At 50.8% G+C, this 15,829-nt stretch overlaps 1 protein-coding gene across 2 annotated transcripts in view; it reads left to right on the top strand.

Moving 5' to 3' along the window:
- ADGRD2 (adhesion G protein-coupled receptor D2) overlaps window positions 1-15,829 on the top strand; it is a 653,782-nt gene that overhangs the window by 321,649 nt on the left and 316,304 nt on the right. For both annotated transcript variants that reach the window (XM_089665904.1, XM_089665444.1), the window contains exon 17: window positions 11,871-12,024. In XM_089665904.1, the coding sequence (XP_089522030.1) occupies window positions 11,871-12,024 (154 nt within the window). The remainder of the gene's footprint in view (window positions 1-11,870; window positions 12,025-15,829) is intronic.

Below are 15,829 nucleotides of genomic sequence, written 5' to 3'. Positions count from 1 at the left end.
TTTGACAGAAGTGGCCTGTAAACAAAGTGATTGAAGATATTAGCAGACCAAGAAATGTCAGCCCTAATATATACACTATACACACTCACACTTTTTTTTAACGTTTTTTGTTTGAAAAATCATTCTAGGTCAATAAACGTTTTGACAGTCATTTTATAAACCCCTATTTATGATGTTTCCTGCATTGTAATTTTTTTTAAATGCATTGTTAAAAAATGTGTACTTAATCTCAAAAGACAGTAGATGATATTTTGAGAAATAATTTTAACTTGTTCTGTGGAATCAGAACATACTATGATAAGAATGGGAAAAGAGCTGTGTCGGTCCCATTTGAAAGATTACTTATAGGAAAAGTATGGTCGAAACACTTTTGCCAATACTTCTCTTATAGGTCAGAAGAGTGCACTTAGTTCTGCATTCCTGTGACCCACATTCAGCTGACAGCAGGCTAAAGTCCACTGTCGGCTGACGTCATAGAAATGGTCCAAGTTCTGGAAGGATCCTGACAGTATTCAAAGCCACAGCAATGAAAGCGCCATTCAAGGTGGGTCTACTATTGCATACCGCTGCTATCATACTGATTAGATTCAGGCTCAGCTTGAAGCTGTCTTCATAAAGGAAAGGAACAATCTGATCAGCCACCCATCTAAAATTCACCTTTATTGGAACTTCTCAATAGAGTCAAACCATCCAACGGCTGAGCAAAAGCAGAACACAACAGCTAACGCATTTTGTGCTTAAAGATTAAGCACAAAACACATCAACTGTTGTATCCCTCCCTCCTTTAAAGATTCCAGACTAGCTCACCTAACAAACAGGCTGGTGTTACAGCAACATCAGGGGTGATGCTGGCCCAACGGAGGCCTGGAGTCTAAGCACCAGATGATTTTCACCAAAGTTCTCAATGGTGGAGATGGGTTTTGCTACATGCTGCTACCGGTTTGTGGCAGGATCTGCTGCTCTGATGTCAGTCCGAAATTTGGGATTTCCTTTTTCTTTTGATGATAACTGTAAACAGGACAAATAGAGAGGGTGAATCTTGCTAGCAGGGGCACAGACAACAATAACATCTAGAATACTGAAAAAAAACCTGCTCTACATAAAACAAAGAAAGAAAAAAAATAAATTTGTAATAAACTGACTAATGCTACCTGGACAGCCTACCACAAGGTGCCTAAGCAACCTGATGAATTAACAAGCCTATGAAAGGTACAGCGTTATTCAGCCAAAGTATGTACAAAATGTGTTGCACAAACAATACTGAAACTATACGAATGTGATACAAACACTACTATAAATCCAAAAACCAAGGTCTTTATAGTAAATTCCACACATTAAGTGTTCAGTGTTGCATGCTATTCCCCATAAGTCAAAAAGAGGTGCATAAAGATAATGCATTCTTGTGGTATTCTTCATTTGTTTTCTTCAGTGCTCATTCCAAATGACCCCCCAAACTTCCTCCCCTGTATGATTCCTTGTGCTAAGAAGAGAGTCCAGCATGAACCTAGTAATTCCCAAAGATGGATGGTTCCAATGGACTCAATGTACTCCAGTACTGTTACACAAACTGCTCCAGTTGCACATAAATCAAGCAGAAGTAAACATAATAGGTACAGAAAAAGAGAGGAAAGCCTGTCTATAATGAAATACTAAGAATAAAAGTAAAGCCTACACAAATGTCACACATCCACAACCCCACAAAGCAGCAAAACTCACCAAAAGGAATATCCCCCGCCTAAACAATGTGTAAATATATAAAAGGTATTGTGCTAAGGATGAACAACATAAATCAAACAATATAAATAAAGCACAATAAAGAGTACTAAATAAATAGATAATGACAGTTGATATGGGGCCCTGAAGTGCTAAATGTTCTCAAATGTGAAAGATTTATTTATTTATTTTATCGAGTTTATATAGCGCCAAAGGGTTTGCTCAGCGCTGTATAATAGAGGGGGGGACAATACATGAAACAGTACAGTAACAACAAACAGCACACAAGGGGTAAGAGGGCCCTACTCTTTCGAGCTTACAATCTAGGAGGGAGGGGGTAGAGGTACAGGAGGAAATGGCTGTGGGGGATGGAGTGGTAGGAGGAGGGAAGGGCAGCGGCTGTTAGGTGAGGGTGGGGTAGGCTTCCCTGAAGAGGTGGGTTTTCAGGGAGCGCCTGAAGGTGAGGAGGGAAGGTGACAGTCTGATGGATTGGGGTAGTGAGTTCCAGAGGATGGGGGAGGACCTGGAGAAGTCTTGCAGTCGTGCGTGGGAGGAGGAGACCAGGGAGCAAGATAGAAGGAGGTCCTGTGAAGAGCGAAGGGTACGGGTAGGGTGGTACCTGGAAATCAGGTCGGTGAGGTAGTTAGGGGCAGTGTTGTGAATGGCCTTATAGGTCAGAGTGAGCAGTTTGAATTTAATGCGTTGGGCAATGGGGAGCCAGTGGAGGGAGAGGCAGAGGGGGGTGGCAGAGGTGGAGCGGCTGGTGAGGTGGATGAGTCTGGCTGCTGAGTTCAGGATGGTCTGAAGCGGGGAGAGTTTGCACTGGGGTTGGCCGGTGAGGAGGGAGTTGCAGTAGTCAAGGCGTGAGATAATCAGGGAGTGTACGAGTAGTTTAGTGGTGTCTGGGGTAAGGAAGGAGCGTATCTTGGCGATGTTCTGGAGGTGGAGCCTGCATGTGTTTGTAAGTGATTTGACATGAGGTTGAAAGGAAAGGTTTGAGTCCAGAATGACGCCAAGGACCTTGGCTTGCTGGGCGGGATTGATGGTGGTGTTGTTGGTAGTGATGGAAAGGATGGGGGGGGGGCGCGGGAAGGGGGAAAGATGAGAAGCTCGGTTTTGGAGAGGTTGAGCTTGAGGAAATGGAGCGACATCCAGTCAGAGATGTCGTTTAGGAGGTGAGTGATGCGGGCGGAGAATGTGGGGGAGAGGTGAGGGGTGGATAGGTAGATTTGAGTATCATCAGCGTAGACGTGGTAATTGAAGCCGTGGGAGTGTATGAGTTTGCCAAGGGAGGAGGTGTAGATGGAGAAGAGAAGGAGTCCAAGGACAGAGCCCTGGGGGACCCCAACAGAGAGGGGGAGGGAAGGGGAGGTGGTACCGTTGTAGGAAACGCTGAAGGAGCGTTGGGATAGATAGGACAAGAACCAAGAGAGAGCGGTGTCTCTGATGCCAAGGGAGAGTAGTTTATTAAGGAGGAGGGGGTGGTCGACTGTGTCAAAGGCTGCGAAGAGGTCTAGGAGAAGGAGGACAGAGTAGTCGCCTTTGGCTTTGGCTGTTACTAGATCGTTGGTGATTTTGAGGAGGGCAGTTTCGGTGGAGTGTAGGGGACGGAAGCCGGACTGTAGTGGGTCAAGGAGGTTGCTGTCAGTTAGGTGGGCGCTTAGGCGATCGTAGACCAAGCGCTAAAGGAGCTTGGAAGTGAGTGGCAGCAGGGAAATTGGTCTGAGGTTGTTGAGGTCAGTGGGGTCCAGGGAGGGCTTTTTGAGTATGGGGGTGATGTGCGCATGTTTTAGGGGGGAGGGGAAGACGCCAGTAGAGAGGGAGAGATTGAAGATGTGGGTAAGGGAGCGGATGAGGGAAGAGGGGGGTGACCGGAGGAGTTGAGAGGGGATAGGGTCCAGGGGGCAGGTAGTGAGGCGGGATTCTGAGAAGACTCTGGTGACTTCCTCAGTGGTAGTAGGGCTGAAGGAGTGCAGTGATGGGGGGGTTACGGTAGGCAGGGCCTTGGGTGTGGTGGGGGGCAGTGCCGTTGCGAGGTCAGAGGAGGGGAGAGATGAGGGGGTGATGGAAGGGGGGAGGCTAGATGGGGAGGTAGATTGCAAGTTGACTATGTCCTTGCGGATTGCGTCAATCTTGTTGTGGAGATGAGTGGCAATCTCGTGGGCGGTGAGTGAGGTACTGAGTGGAGGAGGGGGGGGGGAGCAGGGAGTTGAAGGTGGAGAAGAGTCGGCGAGGGCAGGTGGAGAGGGTGTTAATCAGGTAAACGAAGTAGGCCTGCTTGGCGGCGTGGAGGGAGGAGGTGTAGGTGAGGAAGGCAGATTTGTAGAGGGAGAATGCATGAGGGGACCTGGTTTTGCGCCATAGTCTCTCCAGCGCACGACTGCGACGTTTGAGGCATTTAGTATGGTCGTTCTGCCATGGTTGGAGCATGATAGTTACAAAACAGTCTCTGTGAATGAAGAAATTCTCTCAAAGTGCAAATAATCAAAAATTATTCTTCATTCCAACCAGAAATCACCCATTTTAGTGGCCACCACCGTGTAGGGCAAATTGGAGGCTTATCAGATCACCAGATCCCTTATTACAGGAGGTCGGGTTAGGCTCAATGTGAATAAGGCTCCATCAGGCAGATGGACTATACTAAGACCCACCTCTCCGCTCCAACTATTCCTGGTTAAAGATCAGTATTGGCAGATCAACAGACCCCTTATTACAGGAGGTCGAGTTAGCTTCAATGTGAATGAGGCTCCGTCAGGCAGATGGGCTATACTGTCTTAATTATACTGTTCTAATAAAATTACTGGAAATAATACACTATGAGAGGCACCTCTTTATTATCTTTTATGAGCCAATACTAATCTTTAACCTGGAATGGTTGGAGCGGAGCAGTGGGTCTCAGTATAGTCCATCTGCCTGACGGAGCCTCATTCACAATGAGCCTAACCCGACCTGCAATTAGGGGTCTGGTGATCTGGTAAGCCTCCAACTTGCCCTACATGGTGGTGGCCACTAACATGGGTGATTTCTGGTTGGTATGAAGAAGAATGTTTGATTATTTGCACTTTGAGATAATTTCTTCATTTACAGAGACTGTGTCAGGGCTCCCGGGTATGACCAGAGGTGTGTGACTGACGCAGGGAAACGCAGACTTCAGATATGTTATAAACAATGCAATTTATTAACACTAACCATACAAACATAAACCCAGTGCAATACTAAAACATAATACAGTGCAAACAAACCCAACCAACCACCCACAGATAACAGTACAAACAATGCAAGCGTCGTCAGGCAGGCCGGGTCAATATCAGTCGGGCAGGTAGGTACAAGGGGAGCAAGCGGAGAATGGTCGGGGTCACAGGCCAGGTTCAGCAGGTAGCGGGCAGCGTGGTACAGAGGGTCAGGCAGAGGAGAATGGTCAGACAAGCCAGGGATCAGAGCAGGGTCAGCAGAGAATCAGACAGGAACAGGATACAGGGCCCAAGAGAAACACAACACCAAGGCAGAGTCTGCAGGTCTGAATGTCCCTTAAATACACCAGTATAATTAGTTCCAGGTGTTTGACTGGCTGCAAGGTTGAGTCTCTGATTGCTGGGAGCACCCGCTGGCCAGCCCTGGTACTGCAGCTCATAAGGCAGCTGAGTCCCACTATTGCTGGCCAGTCCATTCCTGACAGTACCCCCCCCTCAAGGAGCGGCCTCAGGACGCTCCAAACAGTCCTAGCTGGGCAAAATGTTCCCCCGCCCGGGTCTGGTAACTGACGGGATATCAAAGACTGGCACACCGGGCAGGACTCCGGGCAGCGGCACACCGGGCAGAGGCACATCGGGCAGGACTCCGGGCAGAGGCACATCGGGCTGGACTCCGGGCAGAGGCACATCGGGCTGGACTCCGGGCAGAGGCACATCGGGCTGGACTCCGGGCAGAGGCACATCGGGCTGGACTGCGGGCAGAGGCACATCGGGCTGGACTCCGGGCAGAGGCACATCGGGCTGGACTCCGGGCAGAGGCACATCGGGCTGGACTCCGGGCAGAGGCACACCGGGCAGAGGCACACCGGGCAGAGGCACATCGGGCAGAGGCACACCGGGCAGAGGCACATCGGGCTGGACTCCGGGCAGAGGCACATCGGGCTGGGCTCCGGGCAGAGGCACATCGGGCCGGACTCTGGGCAGAGGCACATCGGATTACCAGGCGAAGCAGCAGGCAGCGGGCCACCAGGCGGAGCAGCAGGCACCGGGCCCGCAGGCGGGGCAGCAGGCACCGGGCCCCCGGGCGGAGCAGCAGGCACCGGGCCCCCGGGCGGGGCAGCAGGCACCGGGCCCCCGGGCGGGGCAGCAGGCACCGGGCCCCCGGGCGGGGCAGCAGGCACCGGGCCCCCGGGCGGAGCAGCAGGCACTGGGCCCCCGGGCGGGGCAACAGGCATCGGGCCCCCGGGCGGGGCGACCGGCATCGGGTCCCCGGACGGGGCGACCGGCATCGGGCCCCCAGGTGGAGCGGCGGGCACCGGGCCCCCAGGCGGGGCGACGGGCATCGGGCCCCCAGGCGGGGCGACGGGCATCGGGCCCCCAGGCGGAGCGGCGGGCGCCGGACCCCCAGGCGGAGCGACAGGTCATCGGGCCCCCAGGCGGGGCGCCAGGTCTCGGGCCCTCAGGCGGAGCGGCGGGCGCCGGACCCCCAGGCGGAGCTACAGGTCTCGGGCCCTCAGGCAGAGCGGCGGGCACCGGACCCCCAGGCGGAGCGACAGGTCTCAGGCCCTCAGGCGGAGCGGCGGGCGCCGGACCCCCAGGTGGAGCGACAGGTCTCAGGCCCTCAGGCAGAGCGGCGGGCGCCGGACCCCCAGGTGGAGCGACAGGTCTCGGGCCCTCAGGCGGAGCGGCGGGCGCCGGACCCCCAGGTGGAGCGACAGGTCTCGGGCCCTCAGGCGGGCAGGACTCCGGGCAGGGGCACATCGGGCTGGACTCCGGGCAGAGGCACATCGGGCTGGACTCCGGGCAGAGGCACTCTGGGCAGCGGCACACCGGGCAGAGGCACATCGGGCTGGACTCCGGGCAGAGGCACATCGGGCTGGACTCCGGGCAGAGGCACATCGGGCTGGACTCCGGGCAGAGGCACATCGGGCTGGACTCCGGGCAGAGGCACATCGGGCTGGACTCCGGGCAGAGGCACACCGGGCAGAGGCACATCGGGCTGGACTCCGGGCAGAGGCACATCGGGCCACCAGGCGGAGCAGCAGGCACTGTGCCCCCAGGCGGGGCAGCAGGCACCGGGCCCCCAGGCGGGGCAGCAGGCACCGGGCTTCCAGGCGGAGCAGCAGGCACCGGGCCCCCAGGCGGAGCAGCAGGCACCGGGCCCCCAGGCGGGGCAGCAGGCACCGGGCCCCCGGGCAGAGCAGCAGGCACCGGGCCCCCGGGCAGAGCAGCAGGCACCGGGCCCCCGGGCGGGGCGACCGGCATCGGGTCCCCGGGCGGGGCGACCGGCATCGGGCCCCCAGGCGGAGCGGTGGGCGCCGGGCCCCCAGGAGGGGCGACGGGCGTCGGGCCCCCAGGCGTGGCGACGGGCATCGGGCCCCCAGGCGGAGCGGTGGGCGCCGGACCCCCAGGCGGAGCGACACGTCTCGGGCCCTCAGGCGGAGCGACGGGCGCCGGACCCCCATGTGGAGCGACCGGTCTCGGGCCCTCAGGCGGAGCGGCGGGCGCCGGACCCCAGGTGGAGCGACAGGTCTCGGGCCCTCAGGCGGAGCGGCGGGCGCAGGACCCCCAGGTGGAGCGACAGGTCTCGGGCCCTCAGGCGGAGCGGCGGGCGCCGTGCCCCCAGGCGGAGCAACAGGTCTCGGGCCCCCAGGCGGAGCGACAGGTCTCGGGCCCTGAGGCGGAGCGGCGGGCGCCGGACCCCCAGGCGGAGTGACAGGTCTCGGGCCCTCAGGCAGAGCGGCGGGCGCCGGACCCCCAGGCGGAGCGACAGGCATCGGACCCCCAGGCGGGGCGACAGGCATCGGGCCCCCAGGTGGGGCGACAGGCATCGGGCCCCCAGGCGGGGCGGCGGGCGCCGGGCCCCCAGGAGGGGCAACAGGCATCGGGCCCTCAGGCGGGGCGACAGGCATCAGGCCCCCAGGCGGGGCGGCGGGCGCCGGACCCCCAGGCGGAGCGGCGGGCGCCGGACCCCCAGGCAGAGCGACAGGTCTCTGGCCCCCAGGCGAAGCGGCGGGCACCGAGTCACCAGGCACGACAGTGGGCTCCGAGTCAACTGGCATGACCGCTGGCACTGGGTCAGACATTGGATCGTCTGGCTGGACAGCGGGCATCGGGTCACCAGGCATCAGGTCATTTGGCTCGACAGCGGGCACCGCGTCATCTGGCAAGGCAGTGGGCTCCGAGTCAACTGGTATGACCGCGGGCACTGGGTCAGACATTGGATCGTCTGACTGGACAGCGGGCATCGGGTCACCAGGCATCAAGTCATTTGGCTCGACAGCGAGCACCGCGTCATCTGGCAAGGCAGTGGGCTCCGAGTCAACTGGCATGACCGTGGGCACTGGGGCAGACATTGAATCGTCTGGCTGGACAGCGGGCATCGGGTCACCAGGCATCAGGTCATTTGGCTCGACAGCGGGCACCGCGTCATCTGGCAAGGCAGTGGGCTCCGAGTCAACGGGCACGACAGTGGGCACCGGGTCATCAGGTACCGGATTGTCTGGCTCGACAGCGGGCATCGGGTCACCAGGTATGACAGTGGGCACTGGGTCACCAGGCATCAGGTCATTTGGCTTGCCAGCGGGCACCGCGTCATCTGGCAAGGCAGTGGGCACCGGGTCACCAGGCATTGGATCGTCTGGCTCGACAGCGGGCATCGGGTCACCAGGTATGACAGCGGGCACTGGGTCACCAGGCATCAGGTCATTTGGCTTGCCAGCGGGCACCGCGTCATCTGGCAAGGCAGTGGGCACCGGGTCACCAGGCATTGGATCGTCTGGCTCGACAGCGGGCACCGGATCAGGTACCGGATCATCTGGATCAACAGCGGGCATCGAGTCAACTGGCCTAATAGGATCGTCAGGCTGGATCAGTTCATCATGCTGGGTAGAGGCATCAGGCTGAATGCCGGCGTCCGGCTGAGTAGAGGCTTCAGGCCGAGTAGAGGCTTCAGGCCGAGTAGAGGCTTCAGGCCGAGTAGAGGCTTCAGGCCGAGTAGAGGCATCAGGCCGAGTAGAGGCATCAAGCCGAGTAGAGGCATCAGGCCGAGTAGAGGCTTCAGGCCGAAGAGAGGCATCAGGCTGCGTACAGGCATCAGGCCGAGTAGAGGCATCAGGCTGCGTACAGGCATCAGGCTGCGTACAGGCATCAGGCTGAGTACAGGCATCAGGCTGAGTACAGGCATCAGGCTGAGTACAGGCATCAGGCTGAGTACAGGCATCAGGCTGAGTAGAGGCTTCAGGCTGAACCACGGAAGGCAGGTTCACCGGTTTGGATACTGGCAGGATGGTACTGGTTGGAAAGAATTTTCGCTTTTTTCTGGTTTTAACTACTGGAGCACTGCAAGTAAACGCAGGTCTGCAAACGAATGGAGCAGCTGGAGACAGAGAAGAGCTGGAGGATGGAACAGGAGAGGGAGCAGTTGCTACAGAGGGCTTTTTTACAGGGTTAAAGGCAGGATAGGTGCAGCGAGTGGGAACAGGGTACTGACATGCGGTAGATAGCAGGGCAGGAGGAGCTGTTGGGAATGCAGGAATAGAGTTTTGAGGAAATAGATTAGAAGCAGGACTGGGTTTTTGTAGGCTGACTGAGGCTGGGTGCAACAAGTCTGTCCATGTCTGCAGTATGGGTTGAACAAAGCTGAGCTTACACAAAGCCTGTCTGACCAAAGACTGCACTGCGTTTATACAATCTCTTAGTACCTGTGGTGAACATGTGGAATAACGCTCCAGAAAGTAACCCACATCATCCTCTAATAACCACACCAGGGACTCTACCTGGTCTGCACTAAATGGTGGCAAAAATTCATCCCTGCATTCGGGGGTACCAGATGAAACCAACTCAGCACAAACCTGAATCAAAGGCTGCACCTCAGAGAACTCTGTGCCCTGATCTACTAGAACATGAGCGAGCCGTATACATTCTAGCAGTTCATCCCGGGTATACTCCTTCAGAGTTTGATAAGCATACTCCCTGTCATCAAACACTAGCAGATATAAATACGCAACCTCATCCAGATCCATCCTTCCCATCAACAAGCCAAGATGGCTTCCCTGTGCAGCCACTTCTGGTCAGGATTGGCCTTGGTGTAATGTCAGGGCTCCCGGGTATGACCAGAGGTGTGTGACTGACGCAGGGAAACGCAGACTTCAGATATGTTATAAACAATGCAATTTATTAACACTAACCATACAAACATAAACGCAGTGCAATACTAAAACATAATACAGTGCAAACAAACCCAACCAACCACCCACAGATAACAGTACAAACAATGCAAGCGTCGTCAGGCAGGCCGGGTCAATATCAGTCGGGCAGGTAGGTACAGGGGGAGCAAGCGGAGAATGGTCGGGGACACAGGCCAGGTTCAGCAGGTAGCGGGCAGCATGGTACAGAGGGTCAGGCAGAGGAGAATGGTCAGACAAGCCAGGGATCAGAGCAGGGTCAGCAGAGAATCAGACAGGAACAGGATACAGGGCCCAAGAGAAACACAACACCAAGGCAGAGTCTGCAGGTCTGAATGTCCCTTAAATACACCAGTATAATTAGTTCCAGGTGTTTGACTGGCTGCAAGGTTGAGTCTCTGATTGCTGGGAGCACCCGCTGGCCAGCCCTGGTACTGCAGCTCATAAGGCAGCTGAGTCCCACTATTGCTGGCCAGTCCATTCCTGACAGACTGTTTTGTAACTATCTTTCAGATTTGAGGACTTTTAGCACTTCAGGGTTCCATATGGACTGTCATTATCTATTTATTTAGCACACTCTATTGTGCTTTCTATATATTGTTTAGTTTATGTTGTTCACCCTTAGCGCAATACCTTTTATGTATTTATATAATGAAATATTGTTTACTTAGTAAAAGGTATGAAAACCAGTGGAAAACAGATCACTTGTGAATCAGGAAGTGCCGCTCAAAGTGCACAACAAAGAGCAGAAATTACATCAGTGGAAGTTCCACCCAACATGTTTCATCATCAATAGCTAACATCTTCAGGAGCTCCTGAACCTGATGGAACCAGCCATCTTTGGGGATTACCAGGCCCATATTAGACTCTCTTGTTAGCTCAAGAAGTCATACTGTACATCTCCAGTGAGTGCGGAAGAAGTTGGGGGAGGAGTCACTTGGAGTGAGCACTGTAGCATAGAAATGGAACATACTACAAGAATTTATTACATATCTTTAAGCATCTGTTTATGAGGAACAGTGTGCAACACTGAGCACTTAAACTGAGGACTTTAATACAAATCAAAAAAACAATTTTGTACATAGTTTGGGTGGATAGCACTGCTGCTGTACCTTTCATAGGTTTATGGCAAAAAAAAGTTTGAATCCTTCTCTACTCTATCCAAAACAAAAACAATGTGTATTTTTAGTAAATTTAATATATGGGTAAAAGATGAGTTGTTTTTACTTATAGATAGCGGTGCATTTTTAGCTATTACTTGCCATACTATTGAAACCCTCCCACCCAATACAGCTTAATTTTCTTAGTCTTGAAGGGTATAGAATGTCAAAAAATCAAACCTCATAAAATAAAAAAAAAAAACTTATTCTAATCTACTATTTGTGTGGTGAATGTGAATTTGGTTTCCATTCCACTCGAATGAGAGATTTATTCATTTCTATTAGTGCATATTAACCTGTGTGGCAAAAGTACCCTCAAAAAGTGAATTACATGGACATTTTTACATTGATTTCATTCCAGGGCCCCCGGGCACTAGGGGATCATGGGGCCCCTGTGTCCTTGCCCAAACTCAAAAAAGCCTATGAAAAAAGTACCAGGGGCATATCATGGGGCCCCCTACTGACCCTGGGCACTCGGGCAGTGCCCGAGTTTCCAAATGGTCAGTCCGCCCCTGTTTCATTCATAATTGTAATAAACAGTATTGTACAAATCTTTACAGCTGATATTTCCATTATGTTATCTATGACAAGGACTTTGAGCTGTCTTTTCAATCTGTTAGGTTATCTGCATTACAGTTACGGCCTGTCTTCATCTGTTTTTTATGGCGGCCTTTGCGTGGATGTTAGTTGAAGGTCTACTACTGTGGAGTAAAGTTGTTGCAGTAAACATGAGTGAAGGCAAAAGAATGAAATTTTACTACATTACTGGATGGGGTGAGTTGAAGATTCCATTATAGAAGGAGGGCTTAAACTACATATTATGTTTTCATGGAAACATGAATGGGAACGCAGTTAGTTAAAAGGTCCTACATCTTTAGTCAACAGCCAGGATACATGTTTCATTCAGAAACATAATACCAGAATGTGTTGTTGCAAGGAACCTATTTCACATAATTGAAATAACCTTACTGCAAAAATTGGACTTTTTTTTGGCTGAACATGTTTGAGCTTTGTATGCAGTTTTAGCTGCTGGTATGAAATGCACGTGTATAAAACAATACATTTCATTGTGTTTTTAGCATGTCCCACCTGCACAATAGAAAATTCACAGAAACACATGCTTCCATTATAATGCTATAAACAAATGCTGTCTGTTTGTGAGTTTATATATCTCAGAAAGCAGAGCAGTCTGCATTACATTAAACGTTTGTGTTGTGTAGAGTAGGAAGGAAGGGGGAGGTGGTTATGGGTGCATAACTTAGGGCAGAAAAGAGCCCAAAGCAAAGTGGGACTTGTGGACGGTTCCTGTGGACTCATGAAATCTGATGTTCACCTTATTACTATGCATTACTGCTTTCATTGTTTGTTTTTTGATATGGACTTATACTCTTTATTAGGTATACCTGTTTAATTGCTTGGCAACACAAACTGATAATCAGCCAATCACATGGCAGCAATTCAATGCCTTTAGGCATCTAGACTGGGTGAAGATGACTTGCTGAACTTCAACTGAGCATCAGAATGTGGAAAGGGGATTTAAGTGACTTTGAACATGGCATGGTTGTTGGTGCCAGACGGGCTGGTCTGAGTATTTCAAAAAATGCTGATCTGCATTTTTTGAAATGAGAAAATATTCAGTAAGCGACAGTTGTGTGGGTGAAAGTGCCTTGGTGATGTCAAAGTAGACAGACCAGTTTGAGATGACAGAAAGGCAGCAGTAACTCAAATAACCTCTCGTTAAAACCAAGGTATGTTGAATACCATCTCTGAATGCACACCATGTTGAACCTTGAAGCAGATGGGCTACAGAAGCAAAAGACGACACTGGGTGCCACTCCTGTCTGCTAAGAACAGGATATGGAAGGTACAGGCTCACCAACATTGGACAACAGAAAATTGAAAAAATGTTGCCTGGTCTGGTGAGTCTTGATTTCAGCTGCGACATTCAGATAGTAGGTCAGAATTTGACAAAAACAGTATGAAAGCATGGATCCATCCTGCCTTGTATCAACGGTTTCAGGCTGATGGTGGTGTAACGGTGTGGGGGATATTTTCTTGGCACACTTTGAACCCCTTAGTACCAATTGAGCATCGTTTAAACGCCACAGCCTGTTTGAGTACTGTTGCTGACCATGTCCATCCCTTTATGACTACAGTGTACCCATTTTATGATGGCTCCTTCCAGCAGGATAATGCACCAAGTCACACAGCTCAAATCATCTCAAACTGGTTTCTTGAACATGACAATGAGTTCACTGTACTCCAATGGCCTCCACAGTCACCAGATCTCAATCCAATGGAGCAACTTTGGGATGTAGTGGAAAGGGAGATTCGCATCATGGATGTGCAGCCGACAAATCTGCAGCAACTGCGTGATGCTGTCATGTCAGTATGGACCAACATCTCTGAGGAATGTTTCCAACACCTTGTTGAATCTATGCCACCAAGAATTAAGGCAGTTCTGAAGGCAAGAGGAGGTCCAACCTGATACAAGCAAGGTGTACCTAATAAAGTGTAAGTGTGTTTTTGGAAGGACCCATCCTTTTTGTATACTCAGGATTTGCAGTGTCAGATTGAGTACTGCTTAGACCTGAAGTAGGGGACAATCCCCGAAAGCTTGTCCTCAAAATTGTATGTACTAACAGGCAAATAAAAAAAATATCACGGACAGTACTCAATTGTTCCAGTGTCAGATTAAAATCAACTTGTGTACAGCATTATTAACGGTTTTGAAAATTCCTTCTAAATAGAGGCACTACTCTTTTGATAAATGTATATTCTTTTGACACAGACATCATCTGTATACAGTATCCTTTACAAGATTCCAAATTGGGGGAACCATATATAATACACATACAGTTAGGTCCTTGTATATTTGGACACAGGCACAATTTTCATACTTTTGGCTCTGGATTCCACCAGAATCAATTAAAATGAAACAATCCAAATGAATTTGAAGGGCAGACTTTCAGTTTTAATTCAAGGAGTTGAACATAAATATCAAGTACACGTTTTAGGAACTACAACCATTTTTATACACAGTCCCTCCATTTTCAGGGGCTCAAATGTAATTGGACAAATTAATATAATCATAAATAAAATGTTCAGTTTTAATATTTTGTTTTTCACCTCAAGCATGACAGCCTCTGTGTGAGTGTAGTATCCCCCCCTCGCACCTTGTTTTTGCTGTCTCTTATCTCTAGCCTCTTTTTTTTTTCATCCCTTCTAATATTCTGCTGAAACTTTTTGATTTGTATAGTACTGCTTGGACCTTGAAGAAGAGGACATACCCCGAAAGCTTGTCCTCAAAATTGTATGTTAGTGCAAATAAAAAAAGTATCACGGACAGTACTCAATATTTTGTTGAGAATCCTTTACTGGCAATGACTGCCTGGAACCTATGGACATTACCAAAGACTGGGCTTCCTCCTTTTTGATGCTTTGCCAGGCTCCAACTGCAGCTGTCTTCAGCTGTTCTTCATTTGTGGGTCTTTTGCCTTTAGTTTTGACTTCAGCAAGTGAATTGCATGCTCAATTGGGTTGAGATCAGGTGACTGACTCAGCCATTGAAGAATATTCCTCTTCTTGTCCTTCAAAAGCTCATGGGCTGCCTTTGCAGTGTGTTTTGGGTCATTGTCCATCTGTACTGTGAAGTGCTGTCCAATTAACTTTGCTGCATTTTGCTGAATCTGGGCTGACAGTATATCTCTAAACACTGCAGAATTCATTGATGCTTCTGTCTTCTGTCACATCATCAATAAACACCAATGACCCAGTGCCACTGGAAGCCGTGCATGCCCATTCGATGTTGTGTGCTTTGGATCATAAGCTGTTCCAAGCCTTCTCCACTCTTTTTTCTTCCCGTCATTCTGGTACAGATTAATCTTAGTTTCATCCATCCAATGACTTTCCAGAACTGGTCTGGCTTTGTTTGATTTTATTTGGCAAAGTCTAATCTGGCTTTTCTATTCATCAGGCTTATGAATGGTTTGCACCTTGTGGTGAACCCTCTGTATTTGCTCTCGTGAAGTCTTCTCTTGATTGTAGACTTTGACAATGATACACCCACCTACTGGAGAGTGTCCTTCACTTGTCTGGATGTTGTGAATGGGTTTTTCTTTACCATAGAGAGGATCCTGTGATCATCCACCACTGTTGTCTTCAGTGGACATCCATGCCTTTTTATGTTGCTGAGCTCACCAGTGCGTTCTTCTTTCCTCAGAATGTACCAAGCTGTTGATTTGGCCACTCCTAATGTTGCTGCTATTTCTCTGATGGATTTGTTTCATTTTTGAAGCCTTACAATGGCCTATTTCACTTGCATGGACAGCTCCTTTGAACGCATGATGTAGGTTCACAGCAATAGATTCCAAATGCAAATACCACACTAACCCCCCGGTCACATCGGGTGCAACTTGGCATGCGATTTGCATGCCATGTGACTTGCAAATTGTATGCCAAGTCGATTGGTTTCGGAATTTGTTTAGTTTTGTATCGTTCAGTTATTTTTTAACGAATTCCAAATTTTCAGAACAATTTGAATGTAAACAAAAGAATACCGGCAATGAACAATAAAGAA

Source organism: Staurois parvus, unplaced genomic scaffold (assembly GCF_062004578.1).
Source record: "Staurois parvus isolate SC_StPar_1 unplaced genomic scaffold, SC_StPar_1.0 ptg000002l, whole genome shotgun sequence".
Lineage (NCBI taxonomy): Eukaryota > Metazoa > Chordata > Amphibia > Anura > Ranidae > Staurois > Staurois parvus.
This window is presented reverse-complemented; position numbering and strand designations above follow the sequence as displayed.